This window comes from Phascolarctos cinereus, unplaced genomic scaffold, assembly GCF_003287225.1.
Source record: "Phascolarctos cinereus isolate Bilbo 61053 unplaced genomic scaffold, phaCin_HiC Scaffold_9;HRSCAF=440, whole genome shotgun sequence".
NCBI classification, from domain to species: Eukaryota; Metazoa; Chordata; class Mammalia; order Diprotodontia; family Phascolarctidae; genus Phascolarctos; species Phascolarctos cinereus.
This window is the reverse complement of record NW_027556402.1, coordinates 17085062-17102037: the sequence shown is the minus strand read 5'-3', so window position 1 is coordinate 17102037 and position 16976 is coordinate 17085062. Positions and strand designations below refer to the sequence as shown.

The window sequence follows — 16976 nt, the reverse complement described above, 5'->3', positions numbered from 1 at the left end:
ATGAGAAGGTGTGGACGGGTTGCAGTGTGCACAATGGGTGGGAGTTACTAACAGAATGAAGATTACAGATACATTTACGTTTTGAAATACAATTGGAGAATTGGCACTTCAGATCCAGATGCTTCTGATCTCTTTGCCACAGTCTGGTGCAGTGGGAAGAGCAGTGAATTTGGAGTTAGGAGTTATTCTGAGTTTGAATATTGACTCTGCTACTAGAGTTTTTAATTAATTTCACCACTCTGGGACTAACTCACATGGTACTCATAAAGAAAACATTTTATCTACTGTAATGAATTATTAAAATGTGAATTATTATATGCTATGAAGCTATTCTAGTATATAATAATAATCGAGTTCAATTTTAGGCACGTGGAATTGCAGATATCTTCAGAACATCCAATGCGAAATGTCCAACAGGGGATTGGTGATCTGGGATTGAAGCTCTGAGGAGATATATAAATGTATATACACACATGCATGTGCACACATGGTAAGGGTGGAAGGGAATAAACATTTGGATAGTGCCTACTATGTGCTTCATACTGTGATGAGCTCTTACCAAATATTATCTACTTTATATGTATGATATACAGATGTCCATATATATATGTGTGTATCTCTATCTGTCTGTCTATCTATCTATCTGTCATCTTCCTGTCTGTCTGTGTATCTATCCATCCATCCATCCATCCATCCATCCATCCATCCATCATCCATCTATCTATCTATCTATCTATCTATCTATCTATCTATCTATCTATCTATCTGTCATCTTCCTGTCTGTCTGTGTATCTATCCATCCATCCATCTATCTATCTATCTATCTATCTATCTATCTATCTATCTATCTATCTATCTGTCATCTTCCTGTCTGTCTGTGTATCTATCCATCCATCCATCTATCTATCTATCTATCTATCTATCTATCTATCTATCTATCTATTTATCTATCTGTCTATCTCAAATAACTGCATCAGGATGATAGTTAAACCCATGGGAGCTGATGAAGTTATCAAGGGGGTAACCAGGAAGCTCATTCACACTGAGGCTGAGAAGGTTGAATTTGCTGTCCTCGGGTATTTGTATTTTAAGAGGAAGCACAGGCTTCCTTTGGCTTAAGCTAAAGGAATTAATTTTGAATTGTGGAATTTAGGTCATCAACAGGAAGGTTGGGGAATCTGTCTTCTTGATGTCCCTGAATTCATGCAGTAGAGATAATTGTTCAGATACAAAAACCCGTGTAATTAACTGGGTTCATGTTTCATTGGAGAATCTATTAGGTGTACAGAATGAAAATGCAGCTAACTGTGAATTAATCAGTCCCTGAATACTGATCTTGTTTATTGCTTTGCTTTCTCTTTCATTTTTTCTGCTCTCACCTGTTAGAGGTGGTTACTTCTGTCACAGGAAAATTCTCTTTTTTGTGACAGATTATTCATTCTCTCAATTTTCAGCAGATATTTACAGCTCCCATCCCTTGTATGTACAAGACTCTGGGCCCAGGATGTGTCCAATAGAAAGCTCCCTCAGTCCAATTATTACTGAGGTTGGTTGGTAAGAGTTTGACATACACATGAAGTTTTTGGAATATATCATTTGGGTCAAGTTAGGCATGTGATTGCTAGTTGTCATACTTCTAGCCCCATTATGCCCTCTTGTTTGCTCCTATTACAAGAAAGAATTCTATAGTTGTATTTTTTCTTCCCACAGATTTGCCAAAAAAGCCATCTAGAGAGTACGAGCTGGTCACTCCCATCAGCACCAACCTCCAGGGGCACTACCTCTCCCACATTCTTTCTGCAAGTCATAAAAAGAGAGCAGCAAGGGATGTGTCTTCCAATCCTGAACAATTGTTTTTCAACGTGACAGCTTTTGGAAGGGACTTTCACCTCCGGCTGAAACCAAACACTCAATTAGTAGCACCAGGAGCTATGGTGGAGTGGCATAAGACCTCTGTGGTCACCGAGGATAGACCCAGCCATGTAAATGATAGTCAGCCTGGAAGTGATTCACAGTGGATTTGGAAAAGAGAACCTTTATGGACCAACTGTGCTTATGTTGGAGACATAATAGACATCCCAGGAACTTCGGTTGCCATTAGCAACTGTGATGGTCTGGTAAGACTTCTCCCTCATTTTTTCCACTTTTTTTATCTACCCCTCTTCCCCATAACCCAACCCCTTACTGGGATCTCTTATGCTTCAGGAGAAAGGTGGGTAGGAGATCAGATTTTCAGATAATTAGATACTGCATTAGAGATGTGAGTATCTACTTGGTCCACCATCTTTACGAGAAATAGGAAAGGCGTGGTATAATGTTTCTCGGGCACATTATTTATGTCTGGTACATTGAACACGAAGACTTCTAAGGGAAATTGCAATGTGTGGTGGTTTTGAAGTTGGAAGGCTAATAATTATGTTTTTATTCCATTCTTCTAGTGGTACTTGGTGTGTCTTTGAAATTTTTAGAAATCTCAACATTTTCCAAACCAATATAGATTCTTTTACTTCTGACAACAGAATCTTGTCCCTCATTTTAAAAGCGTCCTGATATAAAGCATTCATTATATTCCCCAGTGAATGCTACAGATTATGAGCCGAGCTCTGCTTACATTTGACCATTTTTAGGTCATAGACCCATTGGCAAGTCTGGGGAAGCCCATGGATCCTTCTCAGAAAAAAATGCCTTTAAATATGTAAAGCACATATTGAATATAGTTATCCAAGGTCCTGGACCTCAGCTTAAGGACTTCTGCTCTAGGGTCTGTCTCCCTTAGTGTGCTTTTCAGTCATGAGAAGCCATTTTCTGAGTCTGGGTGGGTGAGTGAGTAGGTGTGTGCTCATACATAGGTAATGTCATGCCTTGCTTTTTTCTTTTCACTTTTAAATATGCTGATGAAGATGATTGTGGCAGGAAAGATTAAAAGACAGCCTGCCATCTTTGTTATGCCTCCGTTATTCTTTGGGTTGGATCTATAACTGTTATTTGGAAATACTACTGGTGATTGCCTGGTATTTGTTATCAGCTGTTTCCCCAAAGTCCATAGCAGTGATACTTTATAAGTGGATGCTTGGGAGGAAAGGGGGTATGTGGGAAAGATCACTGACCCTGGAGTCAGAGGACCTGAGTTCTAATCCTGTCTCTGATTCTGACTCTCTTTGTGACTTTGGACAGTTCACTTAACCAATTTGGGTTTCAGTTTCTTTGTCTGTAAAATGAGGTGGCTGAACTAGATAATAATAGCAATAAAACAATTACTCTGGGAAGTAGGTGCTATTTTTATCCCATTTTACAGATGAGGAAACTGAAGCACAGATTAAAGTGCTTTGCCCAGAATCACATAGGATTCAACCTCAGGTCTTACTGACTTCCAGGTCAGTAATCTTTTCACTGAGCTACTTAAGAAGCCAGTGGCTTCTGGGGTCCCTTCCAGGGCTATATCTGTGATGCCATGATCTCTTCTGGCCAGCAGTTAGCTTGCCGTGGAACTCAGGTTGTACATTTGCCTCACAACCCACCCAGTGGAATTTTGTTATTAGAGGCTTCAATGCTGGTAAGCTGCTTATTTTCAGGACCTGATTTTTAATGATTTTGTCTTTGTGTGAGATGGTTAGTAGGGTTTGTAGCTGGTGCTGAAGAAACCTTTTGAGAAGCCAAATAGACTACAAGTAACAGGTCCAGGTCTCATATTAGCTGAGAGTGTGTGTGCACGTGCATGTGTGTGTGTGTGTGTGTGTGTGTGCATGTGTGTACATGTGTAAGGTCATACAGATGAGAAGCATCAGACCTAGGATTAGAACCCAGAACCCAGCCTCTTAGAGAAATGTTTTAAAGACTTAACACACAGTTTAAGAGTGGAGCTGTTGTGAATTTTTTTTTTGAGAAAACATACAACTACAGATACATATATGGCCAATAGGAATGTAAATACTTATGCATATATACAAATATATACATGTGCATATGTATATGTGCATATGCATATACACACACACATATATACATATGTACATATATACAATATATCTCTACATCTGTATCTGTTCAGTCTTTGGAGCAGTCTGACCTTAAAGAAAGAGGATTAGGCTTTTCTTGCACCGTAATTCTCATTATGCCTCAACCCCAGAGTCCTGGGGAAGATTGATTAATTGCCTGGGGCAACTAGATGGCTCAATGGATAGAGTTCTGGGCTTGGAGTCAGGAAGACCTGAATTCAGATGCAGCCTCAGATACTTACTAGCTGGGTGACCCTGGGCAAGTCACTTAACCTCTGTTTACCTTAGTCTACTGGAAAAGGACATGGTAAACCACTCCAGTATTTTTGCCAAGAAAACCCATGGACAGTATTGGCGTGATATGTATAGCCCATGGGTTCACAAAGAGTTGGATATGACTGAACAATAACACCAAAAACAGCTCATGTCTAGGGTCTCCCCAAAAGAGATTGACAGCATTGCTTCTAGAGAAATTATTCAATGCATGAAATAGTAGATAGCAGAAATGACAGTTAATTGTTTCTTCCACTGCAAAATCACACTTAAAGCACAAAAGACTCATAAGCATACATTGACAAATTATTAAGATGTGAAACAGTAATCCAGTAGTTCTCTCCTGGGAAGCAGACTTGATTTTCACCTTAGTCTATTCTGTCTGACTCTGTCTCTGTCTCTCTGTCTCTCTCTGTCTCTCTCTCTTTCTCTTTCTCTGTCTCTTTCTGTCTCTCTCTCTCTCTCTCTCTCTTCTGATCTTGTCAGTTCCTTGGTCCTCCATGACAGGGGACTGTACCAAAGAGAATTAGCTATTGATCCAAGAAATGGTATCTGCTCAATAAATTTTAGACAGAGAAACCAATGTCCCTGCCTCTCCATTTCTTTCTTCTCTTTTGAGTGTATTTTTTGGAACTCTGCTAAGTATCCCCCAAGTTTCCAATGGGATAGAGAGAGTTTTTCTCTCTCCCTTTCCCAAGTAGCTTCTATAAAGGCTATGAGCACATGGCCTTGAGAACACATATGTGCCTGGGACAGGACCTCTGGTTCCTAGGTATCTCCTCTGCTTTGTGGTTTTTTCCCTGATCACAGATGTCTGAAAAACAATACTCTGGTGGCTACCTTGTGAGTTCAAAAGGTTCCTAAGTTACTAACAGGCAGTAAGAAAATGCTTCCTACAGTTATACTTCTCAGAGGGGGGGATGTATAGAGAACCAGCCTTATAGTTAGAAAGTTAGAAACACCTGGGTTCAAGTCCTGCCTATGGTAAGGTGTTAGCTATGTGACCTTGGACAATTCACTTAATATTTCATTGCCCCAGGCAACTTTCTAAAACTAAGATGCTAGGCAGTTGGGAATCTTCATTGATAGACAGACTTTCCTCACCTCTTATTCCCTGTACTAATAAAAATCAGATATCTAGACAAAAATCCCTTAAAAATACTATTAATCTCAAAATATCAAGCTTTTGGATTAATGAGAATAATGAGATTGACTTAATGAGGCCAAAGAAGCTAACATCCTACTATTTAGAAGCATAGTATCACCTCATAATGAAGAGCCCCTAAAGCATTTGAAGAATGATACCCTGAGTGGTGTGTGAGCATAGCACAGAATCCCAGAGAAGGAAGGCATGTGAGAGGCCAGCTATAAGTGGATGTGACCGTCTATGACTGAATGTCTCTCTAGTTCCACTTGAAGCCCTTCAGTGGGGAGTAGTCATTCCTTCCATAGGCAGCGCATTCTCTTTTTGGAGAAGTTTTTCCTTCTATCAAGACACCATCAGCATCCCTTTCCATCGCTGTTCCTAGCTCTGCCCTAGGGGGACAAGTCGACAAAGCTGATCTCTACTGCATGTGACTGCGTGTCTCAAACCAACTCTACTCAGGATTGACCAGTGTTTTTGCAAGCCATGATAATGGGATACTTCATAGGATGTTGGAAAATGTTTAACAATAACTTTGCTTATAAACGAGAGAACTAGGAAAGGGAGAAGGGGAAACTAAACATTTGGCTTTGCTTTGTAAACATCACCCTGATTTCAGTCACTTATGTAAACTGCTGATGCTTTATGTCTCATTACCATGAAACATGAGGAAAATGGTGTAGATCATTAACTATGCATCATTAAGCTTTGTTCTAAGTTTTGATTACAAGAAGAAACTTTATAGGTATGCTGAGTCACCACCATAACTTGTTGTTTGTGAAATGTGGTTGCTTATTCACAGCTAAAAAAAAAATAGAAGGGAAATGGTAAGATGAGGCTGTCCCCTCTGGCTCTTGTTTTTAATGACTCTGTAAGTGTATAAAAGTGGCACTTGAAAAAGTAAGTTTGAAAAATTTTAATACGCCAGATGCTTACTGAATACAGCTGACTTTATTTGGAAAATGGAGAAATCTCCAAGATTTTATGATGACTAAAGCTGGCAATGGATCAAGTTTTATACATCCCTTTGCATTCACTTATGGTTTATATGTTTTTTATACTATTTATTATTTACCTTTTCATTATTTATACCATCCATGTAGTAAATTCTTCTCCGCTTTTGGAGGGCCATTCTAAAGATTTGATTACGCATAACAATAATAATGATGATAGCTAATAGCTTTTGAGGGCTGTAAGATTTGCAAGGCTCTTCATATGTGCCCTCTCAGTTCATCCTCCGAACAACTCAGTGAGGTAGGTGCTATTATCTCCATTTTAAAGATGAGGAATCTGAGGCTGAATGATGTTAAGTGACTTGCCCAGGGTCGTACGTTGTTAAGTGTCAAAGACAGAATTCAAATTCAGGACTTGTGACAGAGAAACGCAAATGTGGAAGGCCATGGTGAATAAGAGTGGCGAAGTAAATTAACAGCTCAATTACAGTGACAGGCATCCTAATCACAGTCAACTTTAAATTCACAAATAATTTTGAAAACGTTAGTCACATCTCTAAATACTAAATTTGGTATTCTCTTCTAGGAAAGTGGTGCAATAGATAGAATGCTGGACTTGGTGTCCATTAGATTTTATTTCAAAGACAGCCCTAGACACTTAATAGCTGTGAGATGTAGATGAGTCACTTAGTTTCTGCCTCAGTGTTTCATCTGTAAAATAGGGACCATAATAGCACCTACTTCTCAGGGTTGCTGTGCAGATAAAATGAGATAATAAATGTAAAAGATTTTACAAACATTGAAGTCCATATAAATGCTATTATTATTATTGTTACTGTTATTATTATATCTTTCCTGCTTGATACTGCTGCCCTGTTCACTACCATCCTTAGAGAGGACAAGGTTCTTCAGACTGCACGTGCTATAATATTTGGACATATGTGAGTCCTGGAGACATTGGCTGGTCCTTTTTCTCTATGCGTTCAAAATAGCTGTGGTGGGACGGGAGAAATAGAGACTTAAATCACTGGTGGCTGTCTTTAAAATGCCTGTGCTTAGCTGTTCCGCCCATGTGAGCTCCCAGCAGACTCATGGCTTTTACCATCCTCCACTTCCAGAAGGGAAAGGAAGCAAGCAGCTGGCAGTGGCTATCTGTGAGCATCCCTTTTCAAAGGGAAAGTTTTCTGTGAGTTAATGCCAATGTTACGGTCTTGGAAAACCCAGCTGGATGACAGCCCTCTCCCACTCTGGTCCTTGTGCCCTGATTGAGAAGTAGTCCTTTGGGAACTAACAGCACTTCCTGAGATCTGTGTCCCTGACCACCTCCAGTATGTTATTAGAGACTACTCTCAGGTCCCTTTTGGAACCTTTGTTTTTTTTCATTACCTACTGATGGAAGACAATTTGGAATATTCTTTATAATCCTAAAGTGCCATATAATTTGCGTATGAAATTAAGTTTCCATATGGTAAGCCTTTCCCTAAACACTCCAATTAATTGAAAGTTGGCTGTAATTGTGATTACTGCAACTTTGATTGTGCATGGGATCATCCTCTGGAAAAAGGATCCCAGTGTGCTTTCAAGATATAAACTTGGAAGAAAAGAAAATAATTAGAAACACAGTCGCAAACTGTTTCTCTATTCTGTTTGGCAGTTGTAGATCTATTCAGAGTTAATTTACGGAGGCTGATGTCAAGTATTATTTGTTCAGTCATATTAACAGCTGACATTTTTGTAGCTTTGAAGCAAAAAATTTTTCCTCATAGGAATTCATATGTTTTTATTTATTTCGTGAAATATTTCCCAATTACATATACCTTTTTTAAACATTCACTTAAAAAAAATAAGTTCCAAATTATCTCCCTCCCTCTAGCCCCTCTCCCACCCCTGAAGCAAACATTTTTTACATATATTAGCTCATTTGTTTTTCGCAACAGCTTTGTACTCTGGGTATTATGACCCCATTTACTGATAATAAAATTGAGGTAGACTAAATTGAGGGACAAACCTACCCAACTCCTATGCTGAATGAATGGACCCAGAACTGAGTAGCTTCTGCATTTCAGGCTTGGATGAGGTAGGGAGACCTAGTCTTTAAAAAATATGCATTAAATAATACAGGGTCCAACAGAGATCCCTCTTCTACTCCACTGGCAACCCATCCCATTGACATTGTTACATTATCAACTACTCTTTCTATCTATCCTTTCAACCACCTCAGAATCTAATTGTATTGTTGTCTAGTCTCGGGCTTCTTAAACTTTTTTCACTTGTGCCCCACATTTTGGCAGTGTTCATTGGTGTTGCATGGCGTGACATCATGCACAGTGCAAAGTGCGCATGCTTTGTGTTCAGAACCAAGGCTGCAGGGAAGTTGCACAGTGCAACATGGGCAAACACTGCCAGAGACACCTTGAATTCATTACATATTTGATTTTTAATTAATTTTTGATCATTGTACATTCAGAAACCTTTTACTTTGCCAAATTTTTTTGTGACCCCACATGGATTTAAGAAGTGCTGGACGCTAGTCCACAGCTAAGCATCTTCTCTACAGAGTGCTTTATTAAGAGCTTTGCTGAAATCTAGGCAAATGATATTCATAGCATTTCTTTAATCTACCAGTTACTCTGTCACCAAAAGGAATGAGATGAATCTGGCATGACCTGGGCTCAGTGAAGCCACATTTAACTCCTCGTAACCCCTGCTTTAATTTCTAGATGTTGGGCAACTATCTCTAGGGATCTATTCTAAGATTTTCCCCAGAATCAAAGCTGGGCTCACTGGCCTGTAGTTTGTAGACTCTGTTTTCTTCCTCCCACCCCCCTTTTTAAAGACTGGGACATTTTCCTTCCTCCAATCTTGTAATACTTTCCCTTTTTCCACAACTTTTTTCATATTGTTGACAGTGGCTCAGTAATCATGTATCCCTCAGTTCTTTCAGTACTTGAATAAGTAGTATATCTGGGCCAGATGACTTTGAGTCATCAAATGCCATCAGCTACTTCTTGGCTATCTCCTTACTTATGTAATGGGGGAAATAGCCAATGAGGGAGGGAAGGGAGGAAACAGGTATTTTTAAAGTACGTGCTATGTGCGAGGAACTCTACTAGGTACTTTACAAATATCACATTTAGTTCTCCTAACATAACCTCCTGCATAGTAGGTACTATTATTTCTCATTTCACAGTTGAGGAAACTGAGGCAGACAGAGGTTATATGACTTGTCCACGTTTCTCTCTCTGGCTCTTCCTTGACCCTGGAGTAACTCCAGGGAGATCCCCAAAACAAAACTTAGGTTGGCTCACAGCTAGGTCCTCCCTACCAAAAGTGGGTAGCAGGGTCCTTTCTAACAAAAGAAATCATTGGACAATGTGGTATCAGCTGTGGGACAGATTTTTATTTTCTCCTCCTCTGAAAATGAGTAAATTGCTTAAGACTCAGGCACTCATTGACAAACACAGAAAACATAAAACACCTCAAAGAACTCATTATACTTTCCTGGAAAGTAAAGACAACTTTGTGGAAATGTTAAACACATTTGTCCATCACTTTAGACCTTTGCCTTTTAAGCAACTCATAGGATCCAGATCTCCTGGACAGTCAAGGTTTATCAGTCCAAGCCTAAGCCAGGTTGATCTAATATGCTAGGGTTGAGATTGTCATGAAATGAGACACTTATAGGACATGAGACAGTTGACAAAAGAGGTTCAGTTAGCCATAGCAGGGGACAGGCAGTCAGAGGCAGAAAAGATATCCATCTAGGATATATAGCCTTGATGCAGGCGGGCATAGCTTTCTATTACCCGTCTTGCTCATGCTGCTGGTCTGGAGGTCAGAAACCTGAAGGTAGTGCTGGAGCTCAGGAAGCCATGACAGTGGCCCAAGCCTTTAATCTCCTGACATGATTGAGGAAAGTTTCAATACTTTTTAAGGAGAAGAATTAGGATAGCCTATCGGGCAGGGAACTCTGGTAGATATTGCTTTTAAGTATGGCTTTCTTCAGTTGAAGAATGGTCTTCTTGATATCCTTTTCTTCTGAGAAATGTTTTATTAGGGAAATATTCCCTCCTTTGGAATGCTGATTTCTATGAGATTGCCACCAAGCCTGGAAGCATCCATTTATTAAAATCATTAACCTGTAATTGACAAAGGTTAAAAAAAAAAGCAGTAGGAGGTGGCCAGGGATTCAGGGGACTGCCTACTTAAGCCCTTGTTTCTCTGCAAAGATGTGTTTGTACTGCAAGCTATCATTATTGTTGTGGGGTTAGAGGTCCCTATACAAATCAGCATGGATGGCTAACTGTAGTCCATGACCACAACCTGGAAAACCAGCTTAAAAAAGTATGCCCTGTTGGTGGGTCAGTAATTTCATCTTCCTTTGGAAAGGACCACATATTCTAAAAACTGTGGATGGTCTTTGAAAATCCAACAGGTATTATAATATACTGCAATGTGAAAGGCACTGTCCTTAGGTGGTGGGCACACTTAAAAAAAAAAATGAAGCAGTCCCTGCCCTGAAGGAGCTTAACATTCTACTGAAGGATATAGCATGCTCACAAATAAGTGAGTATCATGGAGAGAACACCAGGAGATCAGGATGGATTATTTGGAAGAGGTAACAGATGATTTGAGTCTTAAAGATAGGGGTACCTAAGAGTTGGAATTAGAGGGAAAACTATTCCAAAAGATGACCTGTATGAATGCCTAGAGAAAGAAGATAGAATGTCTAGTTCGGGAAATTTCTGGTCATTCATGTTGGTTGGAACATAGCATGTGTATGTAAAGGGAAATAATAGAAAATTTGCCTAGTAAAATAGACTGAAAGTAGATTGGGGAAGGCTTTAAGTGCCACATTGAGGAGCTTGGTTTTACCCTAAGCATAATAGAGAGCCAGGGGAGGGTTTTGAGCATGGAAATGGCATAATCCTGTACTTGAGAGTGATTATTCTGGAAGCTCTGTAGAGATTAGATTAGAGAAAAGAGAGAATGGAAATTTGGAGACTTAAGTAGGGGACTATTTTTTAAAAATATATTTTTATTTAATAAAATATTTCCCAATTATATATGAAAAAATTTTAAGGTTCATTTTTAAACATTTGAGTTCTAAATTCTCTTTTTCCCTCTTCTTTCCCAGCCTTTGAGAATGCAAGCAGTATGATAGTGATTATAGATATGAAGTCATGCAAAACATATTTCCATATTGGTCATGTTGCAAAAGAAAACACACACACACAAATAAGAAAAACACAGAAAATAAAAAAATGTATGCTTCACTATGCCCTTAGACTCCACCAGTTCTTTCTCTGCAGATAAATAACATTTTTCATCATGGATCCTTTGGAATTGTCTTAAATCATTGCCTTGATCAGAGTAGCTAATTCTTTCATAGTTGATCATTATTACGATATTATTATTAGCATATTTAATGTTCTCCTGGTTCTGCTCATTTCACTTTGTATCAGTTTGTATAAGTCTTCCTAGGTTTTCCTGAAACCATCTTGCTCATCATTTCTAATAACACAATAGTATTCCATAATAATAATATACCACAACTTGTTTAGCCATTCCACAACTGATGGGCAAAGGGGACTTATAACAATGAAGGACACACGTGTTACTTCTTTTTCATTATCGATTTGTCCCAGTGATCTTTATAAATTGGGTGTTTTCCAAAGGGTTGCACAGAAAAGGGAAAGCAAGAGATTGAGAGAGAGAAGTAACAAGGATTCTGTGCTAGGCACTTGGCTAAGTGCTTTACAAAATTTGAATTCTTTTTCAAAATCTGGGATATTCTTCCATAGCCATCTTTCTTCTCTGCTGCTCAGACCTCTCTCCTGCCTCAATTGCTACTTGGCTCTCTAGAAAACATATGTAGTTTTTTAAGGGCTACCATGGGGCATATCCAATTTTTGACCATTCAATGGTTGTCCTCTATTCCATTAAGTTTTGGTCCAAACTTGTTCACATCTCTGTAAGAATAACAAAGTGTAAGCTCTTATTTCCACTTCATTTAAGAACATAATACCTCATTATTCTACTTTATTTAAGACTAATATGTATCTTCTTTACTCCTTGTGTGCTTGAACGGTCTAAGCACACAGGGAAAGGTCATTACTTATTCCCTCTCAAATATCTTGGGAGGCTTTTAAAACTTGACTACTAGGACAGCTAGGTGTCACAGTGGATAGAATACTGGGCTTGAAATCAGTAATAGACTCATCTTCCTGAGTTCAAATCCAGCCTCAGACACTACTAGCTGTGTGACCCTGGGCAAGTCACTTAACCCTGTTTGCCTCAGTTTCCTCATACATAAAATGAGCTGGAGAAGGAAATGGTAAACCACTCCAGTATCTTCACCTAGAAAAACCCCAAATGGGGTCATAAGAGTTCGACACGATTGAAAAATGAGTGAGCAACATCTAATCAGGTAATCATAAATGATATTTCCTTAGTGCTTGATTATACACCAATTGCTTTATTCATGACAACCCTGTGGGGTTGATAATATAAGGATTACTCCTGTTTTACAGATGCGGAAGCTAGGTTCAGAGACCTTAGGAGATTTGCCTGTGGTTACACAGCTAGAGCATATCACAGCTGCTATTCATATCTCTCAACTCTCTAGACCCAAAGATCTTTTCCTACTATTCCAACAGCTACTTTTCTAATGTGAAGATCAGGGGCAAATTCAGTATGATATGTGTGATTACAGTATCTACCTATCTGTCTATCTAGCTATGTATTGATATGTATGTATGTGTACACACACACACACACACACACACACACACACACACACACACACACACACATACACACATACACTCTTCCTCTGAAATACTAGAAAACGACTGACTCAGCGTCAGGGGTCCAGAGCTTCAGTTCCAGGTAAGCCACTAGCCTTTCTACCCTTCGTGAGTCACTTGAATTTTTTATCCCTTTGTTTTTCCCATCTATAAATTGAAAGAATTAGGCTAGATGAATGAGGCTATTTTCTAGCTTTAATTTTACAATCGTTGTTTTCTTAGACTTCTTCATCTGGGACAAAAATGTCTTTAAGTTTGTGTGAAAATCATGGAGTCTCCAATGTTGGTCTGATGATAAAAACAGCAACAGTAATAATATCACTCATATAATACTTTTAAGTATTATTAAATGCTGTGTATGTTGTTTCATTTGATGCCCATAACAACCTTGTGAGGTATCTTCTGTCATTATGTGCATTTTACAGATGAAAAATTAGGTTCATATAGCTATCAAGGCTCTGAAACTGGATTTGAACTCAGGTCTTTCTGACTCTAAATGGAAGTTTGTTTAAAGTGTTCTGATTTTTGTTTTTAGAGACTGCCAAAAATATTCAAATTTTCTAATAGACTTTTTCTGACACACACTTAAACACAAATGTGAGGATTGCAACATGGTGCGTTGTGTTGGGGCCATCACCCCAGGATTCTGATTTTGGGCTAACTACCATCATTCTTCCTTCTCCTCAGGGTTTCCAGACACAGACTCATTTGCCCTTACAAATGACTACTGCCACTAGTCACATTTTCCCAGGGTTCCTCTTCTTTCTGGAGCACTTAAGATGAGTAACAACATGTTGCAGGCTGGTTTTCCCTTTAACTTGCTTCTTCCTTCAGCATACATCCAACTCTATTGTCTTATCCAGGTTGTTGTTTTTTTTTTTGCCAGCCCAAATTAAAGACAATAAAAAGGGGGGGGGAGCAACAAGAGGGGAAAGTTACAAAGTTGCCAGCATAAGACCAAAGCTGTCCCTGAATCATAGTAGGATAGAGAGGAGATTAAGTTCATTTAAAAAAAAGTTATCTATTGAGTTGGGGTGTTTTTATTTCTCTTGGCACCCAAGATATGTGCTCACTTGAAGAGAAAGCTGAGCCAACATATGGTTGGCAATAGTGGAGCAAAAAGAGAGTGGGCAGTTTCAGAGATTTGGTGTACTGCATCACATTTACTCATCTGGGCCAGAATACTTGCAAATATCAACTGGTTTGACAAAAATGATGGGGAAATTCAGAAGCTGCTAAATGAAAAATGAGAATTCCCTAGGGTTTACCAGCAGGATAGCTTGTACTTCTCTAAAAAGGCAGCCTTTCATTAGCATAGGCAAAGAAGAAACGAAGCTCTCACTCTTTGCAGATGACATGATGATATACTCAGAGAATCCTAGAGAAGCAAGTAAAAAACTACTTGAAATAATAAACAACTTTAGCAAAGTTACAGGCAATAAAATAAACCCACATAAATCATCAGCATTTCTATATATTAGCAACAGAGCCCAGCAGCAAGAGATAGAAAGAGAAATCCCATTTAAACTTACTGTAGACATTATAAAATATTTAGGAGTCTACCTCCTGAAACAAAGCCAGGAACTCTATGAACACAATTACAAAACACTTTTCACACACATAAAATCAGATCTAAATAATTGGAAAAACATCAGTTGCTCATGGGTAGGCCGAGCTAATATAATAAAAATGACAATCCTACCTAAGCTAATTTACTTATTCAGTGCCATACCAATCAAACTACCAAAAAATTATTTTATGAGTTAGAAAAAATAATAACAAGATTCATTTGGAAAAACAAAAGGTCCAGAATATCAAAGGAACTAATGAAAAGAAATGCAGGGGAAGGTGGCCTAGCAATTCCAGATCTTAAATTGTATTATAAAGCAGCAATCATCAAAACTGCTTGGTACTGGCTAAGAAATAGGGAGGTGGATCAGTGGAATAGGTTAAATATGCAAGACACAGTAGTCAATGACTATAGTAATCTATTATTTGATAAACCCAAAGACCCCAGCTTCTGGGATAAGAACCCACTCTTTGAAAAAAACTGCTGGGAAAACTGGAAAAGAGTATGGCAGAAACTAGGCATAGACCCAAATCTCACACCATATACCAAAATAAAGTCAAAATGGGTTCATGACTTAGATATAAAGGCTGATACCATAAGTAAACTGGGAGAACAAGGAATAGTTTACCTATCAGATCTATGGAGAACAGAAGAATTCATGACCAAACAGGAGATAGAGAACATTATGAAAAGCAAAATGGATAATTTTGATTACATTAAATTGAAAAGTTTTTGCACAAAGCCAATGCAACTAAGATTAGAAGGAAGGTAGAAAATTGGGAAAGAATTTTTACAACCAGTCTCTCTGATAAAGGCCTCATTTCTAAAATATAAAGAGAATTAAGACAAATTTATAAGAACACAAGCCATTCCCCAATTGATAAATGGTCAAAGGATATGAACAGACAGTTCTCAGATGAAGAAATTAAAGCCATCTATAGTCATATGAAAAAATGCTGTAAATCATTATTGATTAGAGAAATGCAAATGAAAACAACTCTGAGGTACCACATCACACCTATCAGATTGGCCAACATGACAAAACAAGAAAATGATAAATATTGGAGAAGATGTGGGAAAATGGAACACTAATACATGTTGGTGGAGTTGTGAAATGATCCAACCATTTTGGAGAATAATTTGGAACTATGCCCAAACGGCTACAAAAATGTGCATACCCTTTGATCCAGCAATAGCACTTCTAGGGCTATATCCCAAAGAGATGATACAAATGGGAAAAGGACCCACATGTACAAAAAAAAATCATAGCAGCTCTTTTTGTGGTGGCAAAGAATTGGAAATTGAGAGGATGCCCATCAATTTGGGAATGGCTGAGCAAGTTGTGGTATATGAATGTAATGGAATACTATTGTGCTATAAGATATGATGAACAGGCTGATTTCAGAAAAACCTGGAAAGACTTATACTGTCGGATGCTGAATGAAGTGAGCAGAATCAAGAGGACTTTGTACACAATAAGAGCCACGTTATGGGATGACCAATATTGTTAAACTGAACCCTTCTCAGCATTACAAGGATCTAAGACATCTCCAGAGGCCTCAGGATGGAAAATGCTGTCCACATCCAAAGAAAGAACTATGGAAGTCGAATTGCTATCACTTATTTTTACCTTCTGTTGAGTTTTGTTTCATCTTTCTGATGTTTCCTCCTATTGGTTTTAATTTTTACTTACAACTTCACTAATGTGAAAATATGTTTAATAGGAATGTAAATGTAAAGCCTATATGAGATTGTGCACCATCTTGGGGGGGTGGGGGGAGGAAGGGGGAGAAAAATTTTAAACTCAAAAGCATATGGAAGTGATTGTTGATAAATCAAAATAAATTAATAAAATTTAAAAAAAATAAAAAGGCAGCCTTTAATTTCATCAACAGTAAGGTGCAAGTGAACCTTAGGGAGATGGAGAATTCTTGGCTCAGTAAAAATGCAGATAAAATTCAGTTTTACACTGATAGTAACAATCCAAAGCAATTTTGTGATGCCTTGAAGGCTATTCATGGGCCAAAGACCTATGGTGCATCTCAACTACTTGGTGCTGATGGAGCCACATTGATTAGTGATAAGGACATGCTTCCACAGTGTCCTCAGGAGACCATCATCAGTCAGTGCTGAAGCCATTGATGGAATACCTAGGGTTGAAGCCAATCCCTCTCTAGCCAAACTTCCAACTGAAGAAGAGGTTTTGAATGCCATTATGCTCCTCTCATGTAG

The 16976-nt window shown here is 38.5% G+C and overlaps 1 protein-coding gene across 1 annotated transcript in view; it reads left to right on the top strand.

The window, feature by feature from the left end:
* ADAMTS3 (ADAM metallopeptidase with thrombospondin type 1 motif 3) overlaps positions 1-16976 on the top strand; it is a 298704-nt gene that overhangs the window by 25865 nt on the left and 255863 nt on the right. The window contains exon 3 of the mRNA XM_020988493.2: positions 1711-2117. Within this exon, the coding sequence (XP_020844152.1) occupies positions 1711-2117 (407 nt within the window). The remainder of the gene's footprint in view (positions 1-1710; positions 2118-16976) is intronic.